Below are 20,308 nucleotides of genomic sequence, written 5' to 3' on the forward strand. Positions count from 1 at the left end.
TGTGTGTGTGTGTGTGTGTGTACATGTACCGTCAAATCAGATCTGACTGGTACAGGAGGAGATTGTCCCTCCTTCCCCGGCAGAGCATCTGGTGGGTTTGAACTGTGCGCCTCTGGGATTGTAGTTGCAGTTCCTTGCCAACAGGCCACCAGAGCTTCCCAGACAACTCTTAAAGCTTGACTAATTGTTGCTGTTGTTAGGTGCTGTCAAGTACGATTCATAGTGACCTTGTGAACAAACCTGAATGCTGTCCTGTCCTGAGCCGTCTTCACCATCTCTGATACACTTGAGCCCACTGCTGCAGCCACTGTGTCAATCCATTTTGTTGAAGGTCTACCTCTCTTCCTCTGACCCTCTAGGTTTCCCAACATGATGTCCTTTACCAAGGACTGGCCCCTCCTGACAGCACGCACAGAGTATGTGACACAAAGTTTCACCATCTTTGCCTCCAAGATACACCCTGGTTGCACTTTTCTCCAAGACATATGTGTTTGTGCTTTTGATAGTCCACAGGATAGTCAGTACCTTTCTCTAACACCACAACTCAAAGGCATCAATTCTTTTTCTGTTATCTTATACATTATCCATACCTGTTCAATCTATGTGTCAAGCAAATCATCGGAGAGGCTGGACTTCATAAAGAAGAGTGTGAAATCAGGATCAGAGGAAGAGTCATATACAACCTGTGTTATGCAGATGTCACAATCTTGCTTGCTGAAAATGAAGAGGACCTGAAACGCTGCAGAAGGTCACAGGCTACAGCTTTCAATATGGGTTACATCGCAACATCAAGATAACAAAAATCCTCACCACCACGTGAATAGGCAGCAGCATCATAGATAAAGATTGAAACTGTCAACAACTTAATCTAATTTAGATCCACAACTAACACTGTTGGCACCAGCAGTCAAGAAATCAAAATACATATTGCACTGGGTAAATCTGCTGTCAAGGCACTTACAAGCAGTGATATCTGTTTAAAGATTAAAATGCACCTAATTAATGAGTAATACAGACTTCACATATATTGATATAAAGCAAGCCCACTCAGACATATACGGAAAATTTTCAGTTGACATCACCCACTCATTGCTGTCAAATCTGAACCAAATCATTGCTGACCCTCCAAAGGGGGTTTGGAGGCTACAAACCTCCCGGGAGAATGCCCATCTCCCTCTTATGGAGCTCTGGAGGGACCAAACTCCCAGACAGACACCACCTTTGGGTTAGCAGTGCAGCTCCCTACAGACTATGCTCAGAGAGCTCCTAATTCAACATAGCCAAGGCATTTCAGCATTACAAAGGTTGTTGTTGCTGTTGATTGCCTTCAAGTTGAGCATGACTCATAGCGAACCTATGAGCAAAAGGCCTGAAGACCCTCTACAACTAGTGACATTTACAAAGTTCATAGAGTTTCCGGAGGCATGTTGTTGAGGAAGTGGATGCCACTCTTGCTTCCAACAATCTCTACTGGCAGAAAATAAAAGTGAAATTGCCTTTTCCATCTCATTGAAGAATGGAATTTGTATTTGTATTGGGATTGCACTGAACGTGTAAATTGCCCTTAATAATATTGTTATTTTCACAATACTGAGCATTCCTATCCATGAGCAAGGTATATTCTTCCATTGCTCCAGGTCTCTTTTTCTTTTAGTAATGTTTTGCAATTTTTAAAATAGATTCTTTGTGCTTCTGGTTAGATTTATTCCTATGATTAGGGGTTGTGATTAGCTATTGTGATTTAATTTTGTGATTATCTATTGTGAAGGGTATTGTTTTCTTAGCTCCAGCTCTGTATTCTCTTTGTCACTGTAGAGAAATCCAATTTATTTTTGTATGTTGACCTTGTATCCTGCCACTTTGCTGAATTGGACAACTATGTCTAGTAGTTTTCTTGCTGAGTCTTTAGGGTTTTCTAAGTATACTATCATATCATCTGCATAGAGGGATAACTTTACCTCCTCTTTGCCAATTTGGATACCTCTTATTTCCTTCTCTTATCTTATTGCTATTGCTAAGACTTCCAATACAATATTGAATAGGAGAGGTGATAGTGGGCATCTTTGCCTAGTTCCTGTTCTCAAAGGGAATGCCTTTAATCTCCCTCCATTGAGAACAATATTGGCTCTCAGGTTAGCATATATATTTTTTTCTATGTTGAAGAAAGTCCCCTCTAATCCTATATTGTTGAGTGTTTTAATCAGGAAAGGGTGTTGGGTTTTGTCAAAGGCCTTTTCTGCATCAATTGATAGGATCATGCGGATCTTGTTCTTTGCTTTGTTTATATGATGAATTATATTAATTGTTTTTCTTATGTTAAACCATCTTTGCATACCTATTATGAATCCCACTTGGCCATAGTGAATACTTTTTTTGATGTAGTGTTGGATTCTATTGGCCAGGATTTTATTCAGGATTTTTGCATCTATGTTCATGAGAGATATTAATTGTCCTATTGGGGTCATGTCTTTACCTGGCTTTGGTTTTAAGGATGTGTTTGCTTCATAGAATGACTCTGGGAGGATTCCATCTTTTGAGAATTGGTGACAGTTCTTCTCTGAATATTTGATAAAATTCATTTGTAAAGCCATCTGGTCCAGGGCTTTTTTTGGCTGGAAGTTGTTTTATTACCATTTCAATTTCTTCTTTTGTAATGGGTCTGTTCAGGTGTTCTATTTTGGTTTGTGTCAGTTTAGGTAGGTTATGAATTTCTAAGTATTTGTCCATTCCCTCTAGGTTTTCATATTTGTTTGAGTATAGTTTTTCATAATATTCCAATGTTAGACTTTTTATTTTAGTTGGTTCTGTTGTGATGTTGCCCGTTTCATCTCTTATTCAGGTTATTTGTCTTTCCCTTCTTTTCCTTTGTTAGTTTTGCTGGTGGTTTGTCAATTTTATTTACCTTTTTAAAGAACCAACTCCTAGTTTTGTTGATGGTTTTGTTTTTCAGTTTTATGTTTCATTTATTTCTGCTCTAATATTTATAATCTCCGTTTTTTTTCCTAGAGGGTGTTGGATTTTTTTTTTTTTTGCTGTTCTTTTTCAATTTGTTGCAGATGGAGGGTTAGAGTGTCAATTGTAATTTTCCCCCCTGCCTTTTGATGTGTTTGCTTATTGCTATAAACTGACCTCTGATTACTGCTTTGGCTGTTTCCCAGAGGTTTTGGTAAGTGGTGTTTTCATTGTCATTTGTTTCAAGAAACTTTTTAATTTCTAATTTTGTAGCATTGTGGTCTGAGAAGATGCTTTGTATTATTTCTATGTTTTTTAATTTATTGATGCTTGCCTTGTGACCTAAAAGATGATCTATTCTGGAGAATGTTTCATGCACACTGGAGAAGAAGACATATTGTGCTTTTTTTTGGGTGCATTAGCCTATAAATATCTATGAGATTGAGTTGGTTTATTGTATAGTTTAATTTTTCAGCATCTTTGTTGAGTTTCTTTCTGGTGGTGGTGTTGATTGCCATTGAGTCAAAGTCATAGCGACTTTATGAACAAAGGACCTAATGTCTTTCCACACCTTTGTTTATCCAAGTTCATAGTTTTCAGAGGCATGTAGTTTAGAAAGTGGATGCCACTCCTACTTCTCAACCTGTTTTTACAACTGGGAGCTCCACCAAACACAATCCACAATGGGAAATCATTCTGGTATTTGATATCCCCATGGCACAAGGTTCAGCATCATAGTAAACCCAGGTTACCTCATATAGCACATTGACAAAGAGTGGTATGAAAAGTGGAAGAATGTTCCTCCGAGACTGCTAAGAAAACAAACAGATTCATCCTGGAGAAGGTTAAACCGGGCTGCTCCTTGGAGGCAAGGATTCTGAGGCTTCGTCTGACATACTTTGGACATGTTGTAAGGAGGGATCGGTCCTTGGAGAGGGACATCATGCTTGGGAGGGTGGAGAGACAGTGCAGAAGGGAAAGGTCCTCTATGAGGTGGAATGATTTAGTGACTGGGGTAATTGGGATGGGTGTATCGGAGACAGTGTGACTGGCACAGTACAGAACATAGGGTCACTATGAGTCACAAGCAATTTGAAGGCACATAACAACAACAACAACAACAGTTATGTTGACAGATGAAACTACCATTGAGATATAATATAGCTAGTCTCATTTAGCAGTGGTTAAGTGTGTTGAGTTGAATATGACTCAGAGTAAGCTTTGCATGAAAGACTTGAACTTTTTTCTATGATTAACTTCTTTTCTGTACATTTATAAGAGTTTGTAGAGTTTCCAGAGGCACCTAGTTTAGAGGTAGATGCCACTCCTGCTTCCCAACATGAATGAATCTGGTAGCTCATCCAACCATTGAACATAATGGGTAACCATTATGGTATTTGACACAACTATGGGATAGTGTTCAGCATCACAACAACTCCACAAATAGTTCAATACCACAAATAGACAAATAATTGCTGAGTCTTTTAAAGAATATTCTTTAAAATTAATCCTACAGGAGTTTAAGTCCACGCCCTTGAGTAGGGCTCCACCCTTAACCTTAGTCTAAGGTTCTAGGGCCACCCACTTTTGAGGGAGGGACAAGGAACAGTTAAGACACAACAAAAAAGACCCCAGAAACTTCCCTTGCCTGACCACCATCCAGATGAAACCACCACTGAGACGACAACCAGACATCCAGCTGATTCTGGTAGTTCTATCTTTTCTTGAGAGTGGTATATTGAAGTCTCCAACTACTATAGTAGTGTTGTCTATTTCCTTTTCCAGTTTTGTTAATGTTTGCTTTATATATTTTGCAGGTCTTTCATTTGGTGCATAGATATTAATTATTGTAATGTCCCCTTTTCTTTTTTTTTTGTTGGTCACCACCATGCCAATTTATTACTCCCATGGCACTGACAGCGGGCAGTGCTCAGTGACACCACACACAACTTCTTGCCTTCTAGTTTCTGTCCATAGAGAAATGTCTACCCTGTCCCTGTCCCCTCCTCAGGAAGGGGCAGGGAGTCCACTAAGAGCCACTCACCCAAATAAACCTCTTAATGCACTAATTCTTAAAATTTTTGGACATTTGTGTTTCCTCCAAAAGAAACAGGGGCAAGTGTCAGGTGTCCCACCCACCTCCCCCACCAGCCAAATGAGTCCTTGGAAAAGGACACTCTCCTCTGCAATCTTGAATTAATACCGGGTGACGTGCTGTGAGTGGAGGTGAGTGATGGCACTGAGCAGGCCCGGCGGGCGGGGACATCTCCAGGTGTGGGAATGCGAGGACGGGTTGCTGTGGGCGCACTGGCTGAGTCCCCCAGGGCTGCAAGCTGCCACAGGAGGACCACCTACAGTTTGTCCAGGAAGTTGTCCAGGGCTGGGATGCCCTCCTTCAGGCCTTTACGCTTGCGCGTCTCAGCCACCCCCTGGCTGGGCAGCTGGTGCTGTCGAAGGGGTCCTCGGGCAGGATCTGCCAGTGGTTGAACACACACTGCGGGAAGGCCTGGCCACCAGTGTTGGACCTCAGGTCTGCTGTGAAGCCAAAGGACTCGTTGACAGGTAAGTAGGCCTTCACAACAAACATGGGAGTGCCAGCCACCTGGGACTCCTTGAAGACATGTCCTCACTTCCTGTTCAGGACACCGTAGATACCACCAACCACTTGCTCAGGACACTGAATCTCCACCAGGTAGATGGGCTCCATGAGGCGGGGCTGGGTAGTCAGCATGCTGGCGTAGAGGCAGCGCCGAGCCGTTGGGATGATTTGGCTGCCCTCGCGGTGGATGGAGTCAGCATGGAGGGTCACATCATGGACATCAAAACACATACCCCACATGTTCTCCTCACACAGTGCCTCCTCCTTGGTGGCCCACTGGAAGCCGGCCACCACACTGTCCTTGATCTCGTTGAGGTACTGCAAACCCTGAGTGATGTCAGTGAGGATGTTGGGGACAGTGCCGTCGGGCCCAAAACACTAGATCTTGCGAGCCTCAGCCACATCCCACTCATACTTCTCAGCCAGGTAGTGGGTCCGCTGCTTGAGCTCCTGCTGGGTGGACACCTCGCCCTTGTCAATGTCCTTGGCCAGGCCATCGGGGAAGGGCCGTGCCTTCATGTACAGACGGTTGTGCTTATTGGGGGACTCGGACAGGCACAGCATGTTGGACTCCTCACTGACAGTCTGGCGGTAGGAGACCACGGGGTCGGATTTCTTGATGGGGATGCAGGCGTAGTCCTCCTCCAGGTCCTTCAGGCAGATCTCCAGGTGCAGCTCCCCAGCCCTAGCAATGATGTGTTCGCCTGACTCCTCAGTGATGCACTGTACCATGGGATCCGACTTGGCCAGCCGCTTCAGACCCTCCACCAGCTTGGGCAAGTCGGCAGGGTTCTTGGCCTCCACGGCGATCCTGACCACAGCGCTGACGCTGAACTTCATGACGCACATTTTGTGTGCGTGCTTGAAGGTGGTGATGGTGTCAGTCTTCACCAGAAACTGGTCCACACCCACCAGACCCACAATGTTCCCGCATGGCACGTCCTCAATGGCCTCGACATAGTGGCCCATCCTGAAGATGGTCCTCTGGATCGGGTTCAGACACAGGTCTTCCTTCTTCCCAGGGGTGTAGTTAGGCCCCATGATCCTGACCTTCAGGCCAGTGGACACAAGCCCAGAGAAGACCCATCCAAAAGCATAGAACCGACCTTTGTTGAAGGTTGGCACCATTTTGGAAATGTACATCATCAGGGGACCTTTAGGGTCACAGCTTTGAATACCCATGGAGGCCTCATCGTTGGGGGGCCCCTCGTAGAGCACCTCACAGCAGTACTTCTGGGCTGTCACAGGTGAGAGCAGGTGGATGGTGATCACCTGCAGCAGGGCATCCCCAGCGGGCAGCCAGCAGCGCATCACAGCCTTCAGGAGGGGCTTGCCCTCTTTGTCCTTGTCTTCACTGTCCAGCTTGATGTCCAACTTCTCAGTCAGTTTTGCAGTCTCCTCTTTCCTGAAGTTCATGATTGCATCAAACACCTTGAAGATGGGGTCCAGGATGAGCTGGCAGAATGTCTGGGGCAGCTTCTTGCCATTGGGGTTGGTGGCTGACTTGCTGAACTTGCCATTGGCAGGGTCAAAATAAAGGTCAACCCAGAGCTTTTTCATCATGTCCTTAACTTTCTTGGCCCGTTCAGCAGACCCCAGCTGGTCCTCTCCCTTGGTAGCGAACTTGGCAACATACATTTCAGCAAACTGCTTGAGAGTGAAGGCCCAGCCATGGAGGCCAGACCCAAAGCTGACTGTACCCAGGACAGGATCAATCATGATGTTGCCCGTGGGGCCGCTCTCACCCTCGCAGTAAGTGGAGATGATGATGTTGACGTTCTCCACACGCGCTGGAAGGTTTGGTACAGCTCTTCAGGCTCCAGCTGCAGCTCGAGCAGGGCCCGGTCCATCTTGTTCATCATCAGCACAGGCTTGATGCACTCGGCAATGGCCTGCGGCAGCACTGTCTCAGTCTGCACGCACACTCCAGACACGCAGTCCACCACCACCAAGGCTCCGTCAGTGACCCTGAGGGCAGCCGTCCCCTCAGAGGAGAAGTCTACGTGCCCAAGAGTCGATGAGGTTGATGAGAAAGCCAGAACCATCCTTGCTCTGCTTGAGGAAGTTCAAGTCGTTCTCAGAGAGTTCATAGAAGAGGGAGATGGCGGTGGACTTGACGGTGATGCAGCGCTCCTGCTCATCCTTGCGGGTGTCCATGAAGCGGGTCCACCCAGCCAGCACGGACGTGATGATGCTGGCCTTGCAGACCAGCGAGTCCGTCAGTGTGGACTTGCCGTGGTCCACGTGGGCGATGACGGACATGTTGCAGATATTGGCCTTCTTGTCCATAATGGCCCGGATCTGATCTACCGTGAAGTTCACCATGGTGGCGGATGGCGGCGGATTCTCCCAGGCAGAAACAAGTGAGGCAAGGATGGTGGCGACGATGGCGGAAGAGCTATGTCCTCTTTTCTATTGCATTATGTAATGGCCTTCCTTGTCGTTTATGATGGTTTTTGCATTGAAATTTGTTTTATCAGAGATTAATATTGATACTCCTGCTTTTTTCAAGGTTGCCATTTTCTTGGTATATTTTCCCCCACCTTTTTCTTTTTAGTCTTCCTTTATCTTCATTTTTCAGGTGTGTCTTGTAGACAGCTTATTCACGGATATTGTTTTTTTATTGAATATGCTCTCTTTTTCTCTTCAGTGGTGCATTTAAACCATTCACATTCAGTGTGATTACTGAGAAGCAAGGTTTTATTGCTCTCATTGTGTTCAGTTCTTTTTGGTGCTGTTGCTAGTTACTTTGGTCCATCCTGCTTTCTGTGCACCTCTGTAAGAAGGATGTCTCTCAGTGTTTCCTGAAATGCTGGTCTTGTTTTTACAAACTTCCTTAGGTTCTGTTTTTCTGGAAATATCTTGATCTGTCCTTCATATTTGATAGACAATTTTGCCGGATACAGTATTCTTGGTTAACATTTGTGTTCTTTTGAGTGCTTGATATATGTCATTACAATGGCTTCTTGCTCACATGGTTTCTGCTGAGAAATCAGTACTTAATCTTATCTACTCCCCCTTATAGCTTACTCTTTGTTTCTCCCTTGCTGCTTTCAAAATTCTCTCCTTATCTTTGATTCTGGCAAATTTGACTATGATATGCCTTAGTATTTTTCCTTTGGGGTCTATTCTATATGGTGTTCACTCAGCTTCTTGATTATATATTCTCTCATTCTTCATTATGCCTGGGAAGTTTTCTTCTAGTAATTCTTCCACAACTTTTTTGGTGCCTTTACTTGCTTCTTCCTGTTCTGGAATTCTGATGATGCACATGTTATTTCTCTTGATGGTGTTCCACATTATTCTTAGGTTTTCTTCTTTTTTCCTTCCTTTTTTACTCCTCTTTTTGCTCTAGTAGATCAGTGGTGACAATTCTATCTTCTATTTCACTGGTTCTGTGTTCCAACTCTTCAACTCTGCTCATGTGTCCCTCCATCACGTTGACAGCATCTGAAACATTGGACTTCATATTTTGGATCGTGATTTCTTGTTTCTTCAGAGCCTCTAATGCCTCGTTTGTTTTAGGTACCTTTTTTTTTTTTTTAGCTCCTCCTGGTTTTTGCTTGCCATGTCCTGTAATTCGTCAAATTTGCCTTTCACCCTTGAAAAATATTGTTTTTTTAAATCCCATGCCATAAAGTTCCGTCAGACTTTCTGGCTTCAGGAAATTCATTGATACTGTGGTTTTTCTTTGGGGGGTGGTGATATCTTGCTTTGGCCTTGTGTGGGAAGTGAGGTAGTCTGCTTCTTCCGTGACATTTCTGTGGTAGACTTTTTTGTGCTTTAGGTGATAGCCAGTTCTTAATCTGCTGTCACTGCTCCAGAAGAAGGCTGGGCAGGCACGCACATGCGTGGATGCACATAGACTGGGAGCACGCAGTTTCATGTAGGGTGGGTGCACAAACGGTTTCACGTAGGATGGGTACATGCATGAATGCATGTGGGGGCTAGGAGAGGGGACACGCACTCAGACCCACATGGGACGGGGGTCGGGGGATGTGTGTGTGTGCAGGGGAGACCTGAATGGAAAACCAGGAAGCCTATGTTTTCCCCTTAAGAACTGGATCTGCCACCCTTGTTGAGCTCCAGATGTCTCACTCCCTCCTGCTTAAGGTGCAGGGGTCCCACAATTGGTCGAGCAGTCAGCAGTAATCCCCTCCTAAGTACCTCACTCAAATTCCTGCTGGTCTACTTGCTCCTGGTGGGTGGGTCCTGCCACAACTCGTTGCTCCCAGCCAAGGCTCCAAACTAATTATTTTAATAATATTTCTCACTCAATTCCATCTGTCTTGCACTTGGCAAGCTTGGTACTCAGCTTGCTTGGCGTTTGGGGATAACTTCTAAAGTTGTTATTGTTGTGTGCCATCAATTTGACACTCATAATGACCCTGTAAACAACAGACGTGACTCTGCCCTATCCTGCACCATCCTCACCATCTCTGATATGCTTGAGCCCTCTGTTGCAGTCACTGTGAATTCATTGTGTTGAGAGTCTTCCTCCTTTTCTCTGACCTTCCACCTTTCCCAGCTGGGTGCTTCATTTGAATTACTTGGAGTTTCCCAGGGTATGCATTGACACAGGACATGCAGAATGTATTTCAAAATGTAATTTAGAAAGGAAAAATAAAAATAATTTGAAAGATAGTTTTATCTTTAAAGTTTCCCATTATTATTCACAGATGCCCTTGCCCTGGCACCTCCAAGAGCTATACTCTGTCTGGAAAGTCTGATACATTTCCTTGACTCCAGTGGAGAATGAGATGTGGGCTAAAATTCATAAAGGCATCTAAGTATGAAGAAGAAATCCTCTGAGTCACTTGGCAAAGTGGGCTGGGCTGTTTTTTTGGTTAATCAATGGTTCATGAAGTCTATAGTACATATAATTTTGAAGTTCTCATTAAAAAATGCAAATTTATAAACACAAAATGTCTGTGGCCACTTGAATACCATCTCACAATGAGGAATGTGTAACAAAGGTGAAGTCAGAGTGAAAAGAGACAGCTAGCTCAAGTGATTGTGGTGAAAGTATGTTACTCTTGCTAATTTTATAAAACATGTGGCTACAGGCCAGGGCTCCCTCCTAGGTCCGTGGAAAAGGCCAATAAGAATAAACCACCAAACTCTCTGATGTAGACAGTGAGCTGACAGAACAGAGGGTTACCCCTGGGGGGTTTCAGGGCTATAAATCTTAACAAAAGCAGACCATTGCATCTTCTCTTGAGGATCTGAAATGTAAGCTTCCTTACTGTTCATTTTATCCAGAGGATTCCCACTCATGATTATACATGTGTTAAGTAATGGATAAGATTTCATGGAGAGTAGAACTGCTACAGGGAGTTTCTTAGCTTAACAGAAACAAACTTCTAGGTCTTTCCTTCTGCTGTATGCTGGGTAGGTTTGAACCACTAACTTATAGGTTATAAACACTATTCCTTGGCTCCACTCAAACCTACCTGTGGACAAGTGGCTTGAATTGCCTGTCCTCAAGTATAGAAGGTTATCTTCAATGGATGCAATATGAAAGATATGTCACAGATTATCTGAAAATTGTGTCCTAGTGGGGCATTTTACCAAGTACATTTGACACTTAAAGTATATTTCAAGTCAAATAAAACATTTCTAAAATGCAGCATTAAGTATCTCTGGCATTTTTCTTATAATTTCTTACCATTTCTGAATTATCTAAAGTTACAGGATCAGGATTATTCTGGGGAGACAAAAAGTGAGACGTTAATTTACAATTGGCTTTCTCCATGTTTATCTTTCTATCTTTTACTCTTCTGGAATGTTCTCTTTTCCCTCAATTCCCTTATGAGAAAGAGAGGACCCCTAATATTTTGTTATTCATCTGGCCTGTAGGACTTTAATTCATGAGCTCAAAATGTTGGGGGGGGGATAAGAAATCATTAAATGATAAATTAATGAAGTGGGGAGAACATTACAAAATCAGATTGGCAAAATTTATCAGTGTTAACTATTTAAGTCACTGTAAATGTGATTTATACCAAAAGAATTCTAAATCAGTGATAGTTGGATACACCTCAGTGTATGAAAACTGAGTAAATTAAGATGCAAAACTACTGTCAATTCAAGGTGTTTTTACCACTTGAATAATAAATCAATCTATTAAAAAAGAAATGTTTATTGGGCAATAAATATATACTATGGAGTCTGATGTTAGAAAAAGCAGAAGGCATAGTCTTAAGACTAGAGCAACAAGTTAAAAATAAGGATGCTCATGTACAAGGATGCTCTCGTGATTTAGTGGTAAGGAGTTAAGCTGCCAACTCAAATATATATAGTTCAAATCTACTAGTTGCTCTGAGGGAAAAAGATCAGCCATCTACTCCCGTGTGTTTCACTGAAATCCACAGAGAGGTCAGGTATTAGTCAGGTCTGACGTAATGGTACACAACAGCAGCATGAACCAAAAAAAGAAGCAAAAATCAAGGAACTAGGAATATAAGAAACTTTTGAAAAAGGGTCACAAAAATGAAATTCTATAAGAGTTTCCAGGAGGAAGACCCCTGGACTGGGAAAGCTCCCCAGATGTTAAAACTGCACTCCACCTGAGAGAGCAGGCTTTATTCAAAGAAATTAAATGAGCTCACTGCCAATTCAATCTCAGACTCCTAAAGTCAAAAGTCACAAATCATTTAGAGTGTGTTTTAGGGAGCTCTGGTGGCCTAGAGCTAAGCAGCTGAACTGCAATCCAAAAGGTCCTGGTTTCAATCCACCAGCAGCTATGCTGGAGAAGGATGGACAATCTCTTCCCATTTTATTTACTGCCTCTGAAAACCGGCTATAAGTTGGCTTCAATCTTGAGAGCACACAATAACCACAGAGTGTGTTTCAAAGGATATTGAAATAGGTGGGGATGGTTAAAAAAAGGTGGGGGGGGGAGAAAAAGGGTACACTGATTTGATCAAAGTACTGACTAAGGAATTGTATCTTAAAGACATCATACAAAGCTCAGATGTCAATTAAACAGAAATGGTAGTGTTTCTACCTTCAAAGAATAAAACCAAAATTGCTGAGGCTGGGCTAGGTAGAGGCACAACTCCCAGACACTGCAGATACCACCAATGAAGACACGTCTGCATTTGAATATCTTGTCTGAATCACGGCAATCTGACTTGGGAGGTATGAGCCAGTGTTGCTGTAGTTCTTCTCTGTTAGGGTCTTCAAAAGACCTCATTCAACTTCAAATTCCAAGATTAATGTGAGTTAACAAGAGAGAGAAAGATAAATCACTTGAAAACAGGGGTTTCCTACCATTTGTAGCACTCTGGATTTTTTCTTTGGACTTATGGTGTTGGGGGGCTGCTCCATATCCTTAAGCCAAGACTCCTTGGGCAATTTATACACATCCAGCCAAATATCTCCAGCGCCTGCATTGGGAAACCAAGGGATTATTGAGCAACTGAGATCAGGCAGCAAGTCTCCTCTGAGATGTGGCCCGTCTTCTCAGAAACGCTGGCACAGGGAGCCGCCACCCCTGCAACCTTGACAAACTGAAAGGGACGTCTTTTTGCAATCATTATTGCAAATCTCTGCTCCCTAAATAGCTTTCCCATGGAGAGTTGGAGAGCTCCTCTCCTCAAGCCAGCTCCATCCCAGGGAAACGAGACGTGCTTCCCACACTCACAGCAATGATGCAACACAGTTGTTGCCCAAACTGCTGCTCTGCCCAGTTTTCTAGGTTCCAAGTCACAGATTTCACCATTTTTGTCTTTACATTTATGCCTGTCTGGGGAGGAAGGTGGCACACACAGACTCAGTCCTGAGAAGGCTGGCAGCTAAGAAAGGACTGGAATTGGGAAAGAGGCCCCGAGAGTGCTCTCCTGACCTTTATTTGAGGGATGACAATCTGGGGAGACTTTACTCTACCTCCGGAACATGATTCTCTTCTAACCCAGATATCCTGCCAACCTAGGAGAGGGTTGCTCTCCCACTGAGTAGTCTTCTGCCTAAAGGTTTCCTTTAAGAATCATCTGGGAGAGATGGCAAATCTGAACAGCCTTAGGCTAGTCTTGCCTTGTAGGAGGAAGGCGGCAAAGTCCCCTTCATGGGAGATCTCCATCTTTACACAGGTGGTTTGCTTGCTAGCATCGTCCTGGAAAAGAGATAGTGATAGAGCAAACTCAATCTGTGACAGAGAAGAATATGTGTGAGGGCCTTCTGTGCTTCACACCAAACCCATTGCCACTGAGCAGATTCTGCCTTCTTGGGACCCTCCACAGGGCTTCCGAGGCTCTAACCCTTTATGGGAGGAGACTCCTGTTTGTCTCCAAAGAATAGGCTGGTATTTGAACTACTGGCCTTTTGGTTAGCATACGAGCACAAAATGCACTATGTCATCAGAGCTCCTTTTAGTGACTGGGGTGTGAAAAGATGCCTGCAGTGGCTTTACACTGACCAGTTTTAGAGAAGAATTGGAAAAAGAATGATAAGTATAGAAGTCTAACTTGATTTTGTCTTTTATTTCCTAGGGTCATAAATACTCCTCACGGCTCTGGTGATTTCATACTACCTGATCCCCAGGTTGGATCTACCAACTGTGTAGACCTATGCCAGCATCTATTCACAGCTGAATTAAGCTCTACTTGACACTGAAAATTCTGGTGGATTGCTGGATGAAAGGGCAGAGACTGAGTACAACCCTGGTGAGAAACCTGGGGCAAGCTGAGAAAGAATCAATGTGTGTAGCTGTGCTGTGTCTTTAACAAACAGCAAAATAAACTGGTTAGACCGTGGAAATGCAGAACTCTGACAGCTCAGTGGTTAAGCCTGTGGCTGTGGACGGAAAGGTTGCTAGCACAAACCCACGCAGCATTCCTCAGGAGAAAGACGTAGTGATCTGTCAAGAAACGACGCCAACAAACCAAATAGCAGATCTCCACTATCACATGGGGCTCCCACAGCTTCTACTCTGCCCTAGGGCTTCTCTATGAATCAAAATTGAGTCAGTGGCACTGAACAACAATAGATTTATTATATAACTAAGCCCCTTAGTTTACTTAAGGAGAACAGTTACCGTAAAAAATTTTATACATTTTCTTATCAACTTTTGCTATAGAAATTTGTAATTATATACAGATGGAAAAGATAGTATTTATTACTCAACTTCAACAATTACCAACATGACAAATCTCATTTTATTATCTTCTACACTCAACTTAGTGGTAAGAAGTTGAGCTGCCAACCCAAAAGTATGCTGTTTCAGTTCACCAGTTGTTCCATGAGAGAAAGACGGGCAATCTCCTCACATGTGGTTTACAGCCTGAAAATCTGCTAGAGGGTCAGCTATGAGTAGGTTGCAACTTGATGGCACACAACAACAACAATTATTAATATTTTCATTTGGTTAAGGCTAAAAAGCTTAATACTTCCTTAATATAATCTAATAATATTTTCCTTTCAAATTTCTCCTACTGTGTCATACATCTCATAAATATTTTTCACAGTTTATTTGTTCAAATTAGAATCCAAAAGAAGTCCATTTTATTTAGGTAATAGAGCTCTTACCAAGTGCTTTAAGATTCCAACTCATAGCAAATCTAGACACAATAAAACCGCTCCATTTTGTTTCCAAAGCTAAACATTATTCATTGCAGCAATATTCACAAAAAAAGAATGGAAAGTTTCCATCAATGAATGAACAGATAAACAAAAAAATATTACACACACACGCACACACACATACACACACACACACACACACTGTAGAATACTACTCAGCCATATCCTGGAGGATATTATACTGAATGAAATAAATCAATTACAAGGGTACAAATAATGATCTTGCTTTTATGAGATGACAAGAATACATAGAGATCAATATTCACTGGTGACTACCAAAGGTTAGACAGGGTAAGAGTGGGGTAATTACTCCCTAGGTAGTAGTCACTGGTTGTTTATGGTGATGGGAAAGGTGACATTGAATGTGAGTGTCATTTGCACAGTTAACTAATAAAACAGCATGTTTTGGAGGAAGCTCTCTAACCACAGAAGTTTCTACCTTCCGAGTCTAGGACCGTGTTCATCACCTCCAAATGAAAAGTAAATTTGCTACAGCATCTGGTCTAGCTTTACATGAAAGAGGAGAAAACTCACCGATTCGTTGATGGCTTTGATTAGGAAAATAACTTCCTTATAAAAGTAAAACAGTCTAATGATACCTGCAACAGAAAACAAATGAGACTGGAAAATAGGTAAAAGGATCAAACATTCTGTTAGACTTCCTGAAAATGTTAAAAAACTTCATGTCTTGAAATTAAGCTCACCTTTCCTTCCTGGCCTCCCGATTGTCCTTACCGCTCACCTGAAATGTTCAAGATTCTCTCTCTCAGGGGACCTCTACCCGCCCTGGACCTCTCCTCTCTTGTTACAGCCTCCTATACACCCTCTGGCCATGCGTCTGCTCCTGGATGTCACCTGTGTGACATTCTCATCCCAAACTACCTTCCTGTGAGGACTTTTTTACTCTCCCAGTGAGATCTCAGTCTTTGAGGGGAAAAATGTGTCTCACCTAATGTACCTCACTTCTCATCCGTCAAGAGACCTTTCATGGAGGTAATTTTGTTGAACTAATAAGTCATTTTGCAGCCTGATTTCCATTTAGACTAGGGAATCCAGTCTATTAATCACCTCCACCATCACTCCTTTCTTCTTTCTTTAGTACCTCCAGGTTATGATATTGTTGCTGTTGAGTACTGTCAAGTCAGAAGTGAGTCATAGCTGAACCTCCAGCAGATTTTCAGAGGCAGTAAATCACACAGAAAGAGATTGCCCATCTTTCTCCCATGAAGAAGCTGGTGGATTAGAACCTTATGCCTTTGAGTTGGCAGTGAAACGCCTTACCACTAAGCCACCAGTACTTCCTCTAGAATAATAATTCTGCCCTTGTAAAAGGCATCTGATCCACCTCATGTGACAGTCTAACTCAACACAAAGTGCAGCATGGGATTTCTGTTTCCAGTGGTGAATATGTTGGGATACGAAGTGTCTCTGCTTTCATATTTGCCACATTGAGGGTAACACAGATCTGAGGCCAACTAAACACAATGCAGTGAGGTCCTCTCTGCAGATGAAACTCTTCTTGAATGTAAACATATCCATTCAGCTTCCAAATATCTTAGATCTATGCAGACTCAGTTGAGAGCATTCAAAATCAAACTCTTCACTCACAGATCTCTGAAGCCTTCTTCACTAAGAGTTGTTATCATGTAAGGCTGCAACATTTACCTGGTAATCTCCCTGTCACTCATCAAGTTTTCCCACTGTATTTTCTTTTTTAAACTATTAATTTTGAACTGATTTTGGACTTAACGAGCCATGATGAGGCAATGGTTCAGAGCTCAGCAGTGAACTAAATGGTTGGCAGCCTGAAAGCGTCTAGCAGCTCTGTAGGAGACTGTGGTGATCCACTTTTGAAGTGGAGAGCCAAGACAGTTTGTTGTGCAGTTCTTGTCACACAAGGTCACTATGAGTTGGAAGCAATTTGACAGCATCCAACAACAAATTGAGTGTATTTTTTTGTTACTGTTATGCGCTGTCAAGTCACTTGCGGCTCATAGCAACCCTATGTACAAAAGACCTAAACTCCTTGTGCCTATTGTCTCTGACAAACCTACCACCATTACCCCAGTCACTGAGTTAATCCATCTCATCGAGGGTCTTCCCCTCCTGCACTGTCCCTCCATCCTCCCAAGCATGATAGCCCTCTCCAAGGACTGGTTCCTCTTTGCAACATGCCTAAAAGTATGTCAGACAAAGTCTCAGAATCCTCGCCTCCAAGGAGCAGCCTGGTCTCAACCTCTCTAGAACAAACCTATTTGTTCTCCTAGCAGTTAATGGTATACTCGACACTCTTCTTCAGCACCACAGCTCAAAGGCATCAATTCTCTATCATCCCTACTCATTGTCCAGCTTTCTGATGCACATCTTAGTCTCTAGACTGACATTGTTCTTCAGTACTCTGGAGAAGTCCCTGACAAACAGACTTTCCCTATACAATTGTCTTTTGATTTTCCCACAGCTGGAGCCAAGCAAACAAAAGCTGTAAGCAATTTCAATCTCTTCACCATCTAGAATGATGCTGCCAGTTGGCCCAGTGATGAGAATCTTTGTTTTCTTGTTGTTGAGCTTCAATCCATATTGAAGGTTCCAGTCCTTGACCTTCTGCAGCAAATGCTTCAGGTCCTCCTCAGTTTCAGCAAGCAGGGTTGTGTCATCTGCATAACAAAGATTACTGATGAGTCTTCCTTCAATCCTGATGTCACATTCCTTGTCATAGAGCCTAGCCTCCCAGATGGTCTGTTCTGCATATAGTTTGAAAAAGTATGAAGATAGAACATTTCCCTAGCATACAATCTTCCCGATTTTGAACCATGCAATGTTTTCTTGCTCTGTTCTGATGACTGCCTCCTGGTCCAAGTATAGGTTTCACATAAGCACAATAAAGTGTTCTGGGATTCCCATTCTTCTCAGAGTTAGCCAGTTTGTTGTGATCCACACAGTCAAATGCCTTTGCATAATCAGTGCAACATGGATAGACATGAAGTTACAGAAAATCCCCCTGTATCAAAATACAGTGATCTGGTCTACCCAGGACAAGCACAGTGGCATCTATTTTCTGAACATGAATATAGGCCAGAGGGAGCCCAGCTGTCTATCTGCGATATAAGGAGGAGGTCTGAGGTCCCTCCTAGTCAGCTTGGCCAGTACCTCATGCTGGTCTGGCAGAAGGCATACCCCACTCTGCAACCACACCTTGCTGTCCCGATACTCTCCTAGAACTTGCGGACAATAGATTACACCAGCTCGGCTACCCAGGGCCCTGTTTATGGTTTTCTCTGCCACACTATCTGTTAGGCCATGGCTCATTCTCAGGCTATGGGAGAAAAACAAGCTCTGGTTTACGTGAAAAGCAGTGTGTAAAAGGACTCTAGGGCCACTGGGTCTGGTTTGAATCTGGCCTGTGCCATTTATTTTCTCTGGTACTTTAAAAAAAAGTTATTTAACCTCCTTTCTTCAATTGCCTCTTCTGAAAAACAGGGGTAATCAACTGTCCTTACCTCGAAGGACTGATGTGAGGATGCAGTGGGCTGACCCCCTGTCACACTATACTTACTCCATGAGTGTTAGTTACTCCTGAAACCAGTGAGAAGTCTCCATGCTGGGTCCTATTCATGGCAGAAAAGTGATTACATTGAATCCTAATAAACAATCTGCATTCTTTTCTTCTCTATAAGCTGATCAAATCCAATCCATTGCTGCTTAGTTGAAGCTAACTAGGACAGAGAACTTTCCCCACAGGGTTTCCAGGCTGAAAATAGTCACAGAAGCAGATTACCACATCTCTCTTAAAAGCAGAGCCTAGTGGGATCCAGATTCCCAAACTCTAGGTTAGCAGGGGAACACTTTAACCACTGTACCACAAGCCCTCCTTCATAACTTCACGGACAGCTGTAAAGTAGGCTAAAAGGCACAATAAAGGATAAGTACCGATTTCATCCACAGTAGTAATAAGTATTTCATTCCCTAAGTCCGTGGCCCAGATGGAAGTGACACTGACTTTAAGCTTCTCCCAAGTACACAGTTGTTTAGCATTGTACACATCATAGACAAAGAGTCCTCTGGCTCCTCCAGCAAACATATAGTCTTGGGAAATAGCTAGACAGTTGGGTATTGTGCTGAGCTGGGAAAATAGAAACAAACATTCTTTTCAGTTGTCACTGTCTTCAAATAAAATGAGTAATTTTTCAAAGAATGAAGTTCTTTTCCTAGATATAATACAATGTCCAAAGCAGCATGCATCTAAACCTCTGGCCCATACATTAAGAAATTTATCACATATTATGTTTAGAGCATAACTGGGGATTCGTTGATCGAGGTTGACTTTGGCTGGAGTAATCTGACTCTGCTCCATGTTCTCCTCCCAGGACCGGCAGGTTAGCCTGGGAATGTTTACCCCACAGATGGCAGAAACACAAGAAAGCGTGCCAGATTCTGTGTGCAAGCCCATTTGAAGCCTCTGCTGGTGCCATGTCTGCTAACTTACACTAGTCTAAACAAGTCACATGGCCAAGTCCAGGGCCAAGGGATGGAGAAACGTACCCTCCTACAATGAAAAGAAGCTACAGTTAGCTGGCAGAGAATGTAGATGTGTAATCCTTTTACTTAGGAGAGAACAAAAGGTTGGAACAATAATCTGATGTTCCACAGAATTTAAACTGGATTTTATTTTGATTAAGAGAGATACTAAAATGTTGCATTAAGTTGTGGAGCAGTTCGTGCCTGTTGTAAAGATATAAAATCTGTCTTCAGGGACTACAAATTTTACTATGAGAATATTTAAACTGTGAGTTCTTATAGTGAAAATCTTAAAATGCCTTTTTAACAAGAATGTACTCTGGAAGAAAGATTTGATGACCTAATGAGTATGGAGCTGTGCTGCCAACTCAAAGTTAAATGGTTCAAATCCACCAATTGCTTCTCAGGAAAGATGGACTATCTCTTCCCATCTGATTGATAGCCTCTGGAAACATGCTAGATAGTCTAGTATGAGTGGGGTTTGACTCTAACACAATTGAGTTTGACGGCGGTTTTCTCTCTAGCTGTCTGGATGACTACAACAGCAGTCTTTCCATTTTCAGAGCCTCTGTCATCACCCAGTGTGTCACCATTTAATACCTGAACATAGCTTTCTCACTCCAAATCTGTATTCTCAGGAATCTGTGAGTTTTCTTTTTT

At 43.0% G+C, this 20,308-nt stretch overlaps 1 protein-coding gene and 1 pseudogene across 1 annotated transcript in view; both read right to left on the reverse strand.

Moving 5' to 3' along the window:
* The window catches only part of WDR93 (WD repeat domain 93), a 59,062-nt gene that overhangs the window by 28,846 nt on the left and 9,908 nt on the right, over window positions 1-20,308 (reverse strand). The window contains exons 2-6 of the mRNA XM_006885223.1: window positions 19,061-19,253; window positions 15,668-15,732; window positions 13,589-13,667; window positions 12,827-12,942; window positions 11,220-11,258 (exon numbers count right to left, since the gene is read on the reverse strand). Of these exons, the coding sequence (XP_006885285.1) occupies window positions 11,220-11,258; window positions 12,827-12,942; window positions 13,589-13,667; window positions 15,668-15,732; window positions 19,061-19,253 (492 nt within the window). The remainder of the gene's footprint in view (window positions 1-11,219; window positions 11,259-12,826; window positions 12,943-13,588; window positions 13,668-15,667; window positions 15,733-19,060; window positions 19,254-20,308) is intronic.
* Window positions 5,304-7,876, reverse strand: LOC102877359 (annotated as a pseudogene).

This window comes from Elephantulus edwardii, unplaced genomic scaffold, assembly GCF_000299155.1.
Source record: "Elephantulus edwardii isolate Elephantulus edwardi_28Jun2011 unplaced genomic scaffold, EleEdw1.0 scaffold00041, whole genome shotgun sequence".
NCBI classification, from domain to species: Eukaryota; Metazoa; Chordata; class Mammalia; order Macroscelidea; family Macroscelididae; genus Elephantulus; species Elephantulus edwardii.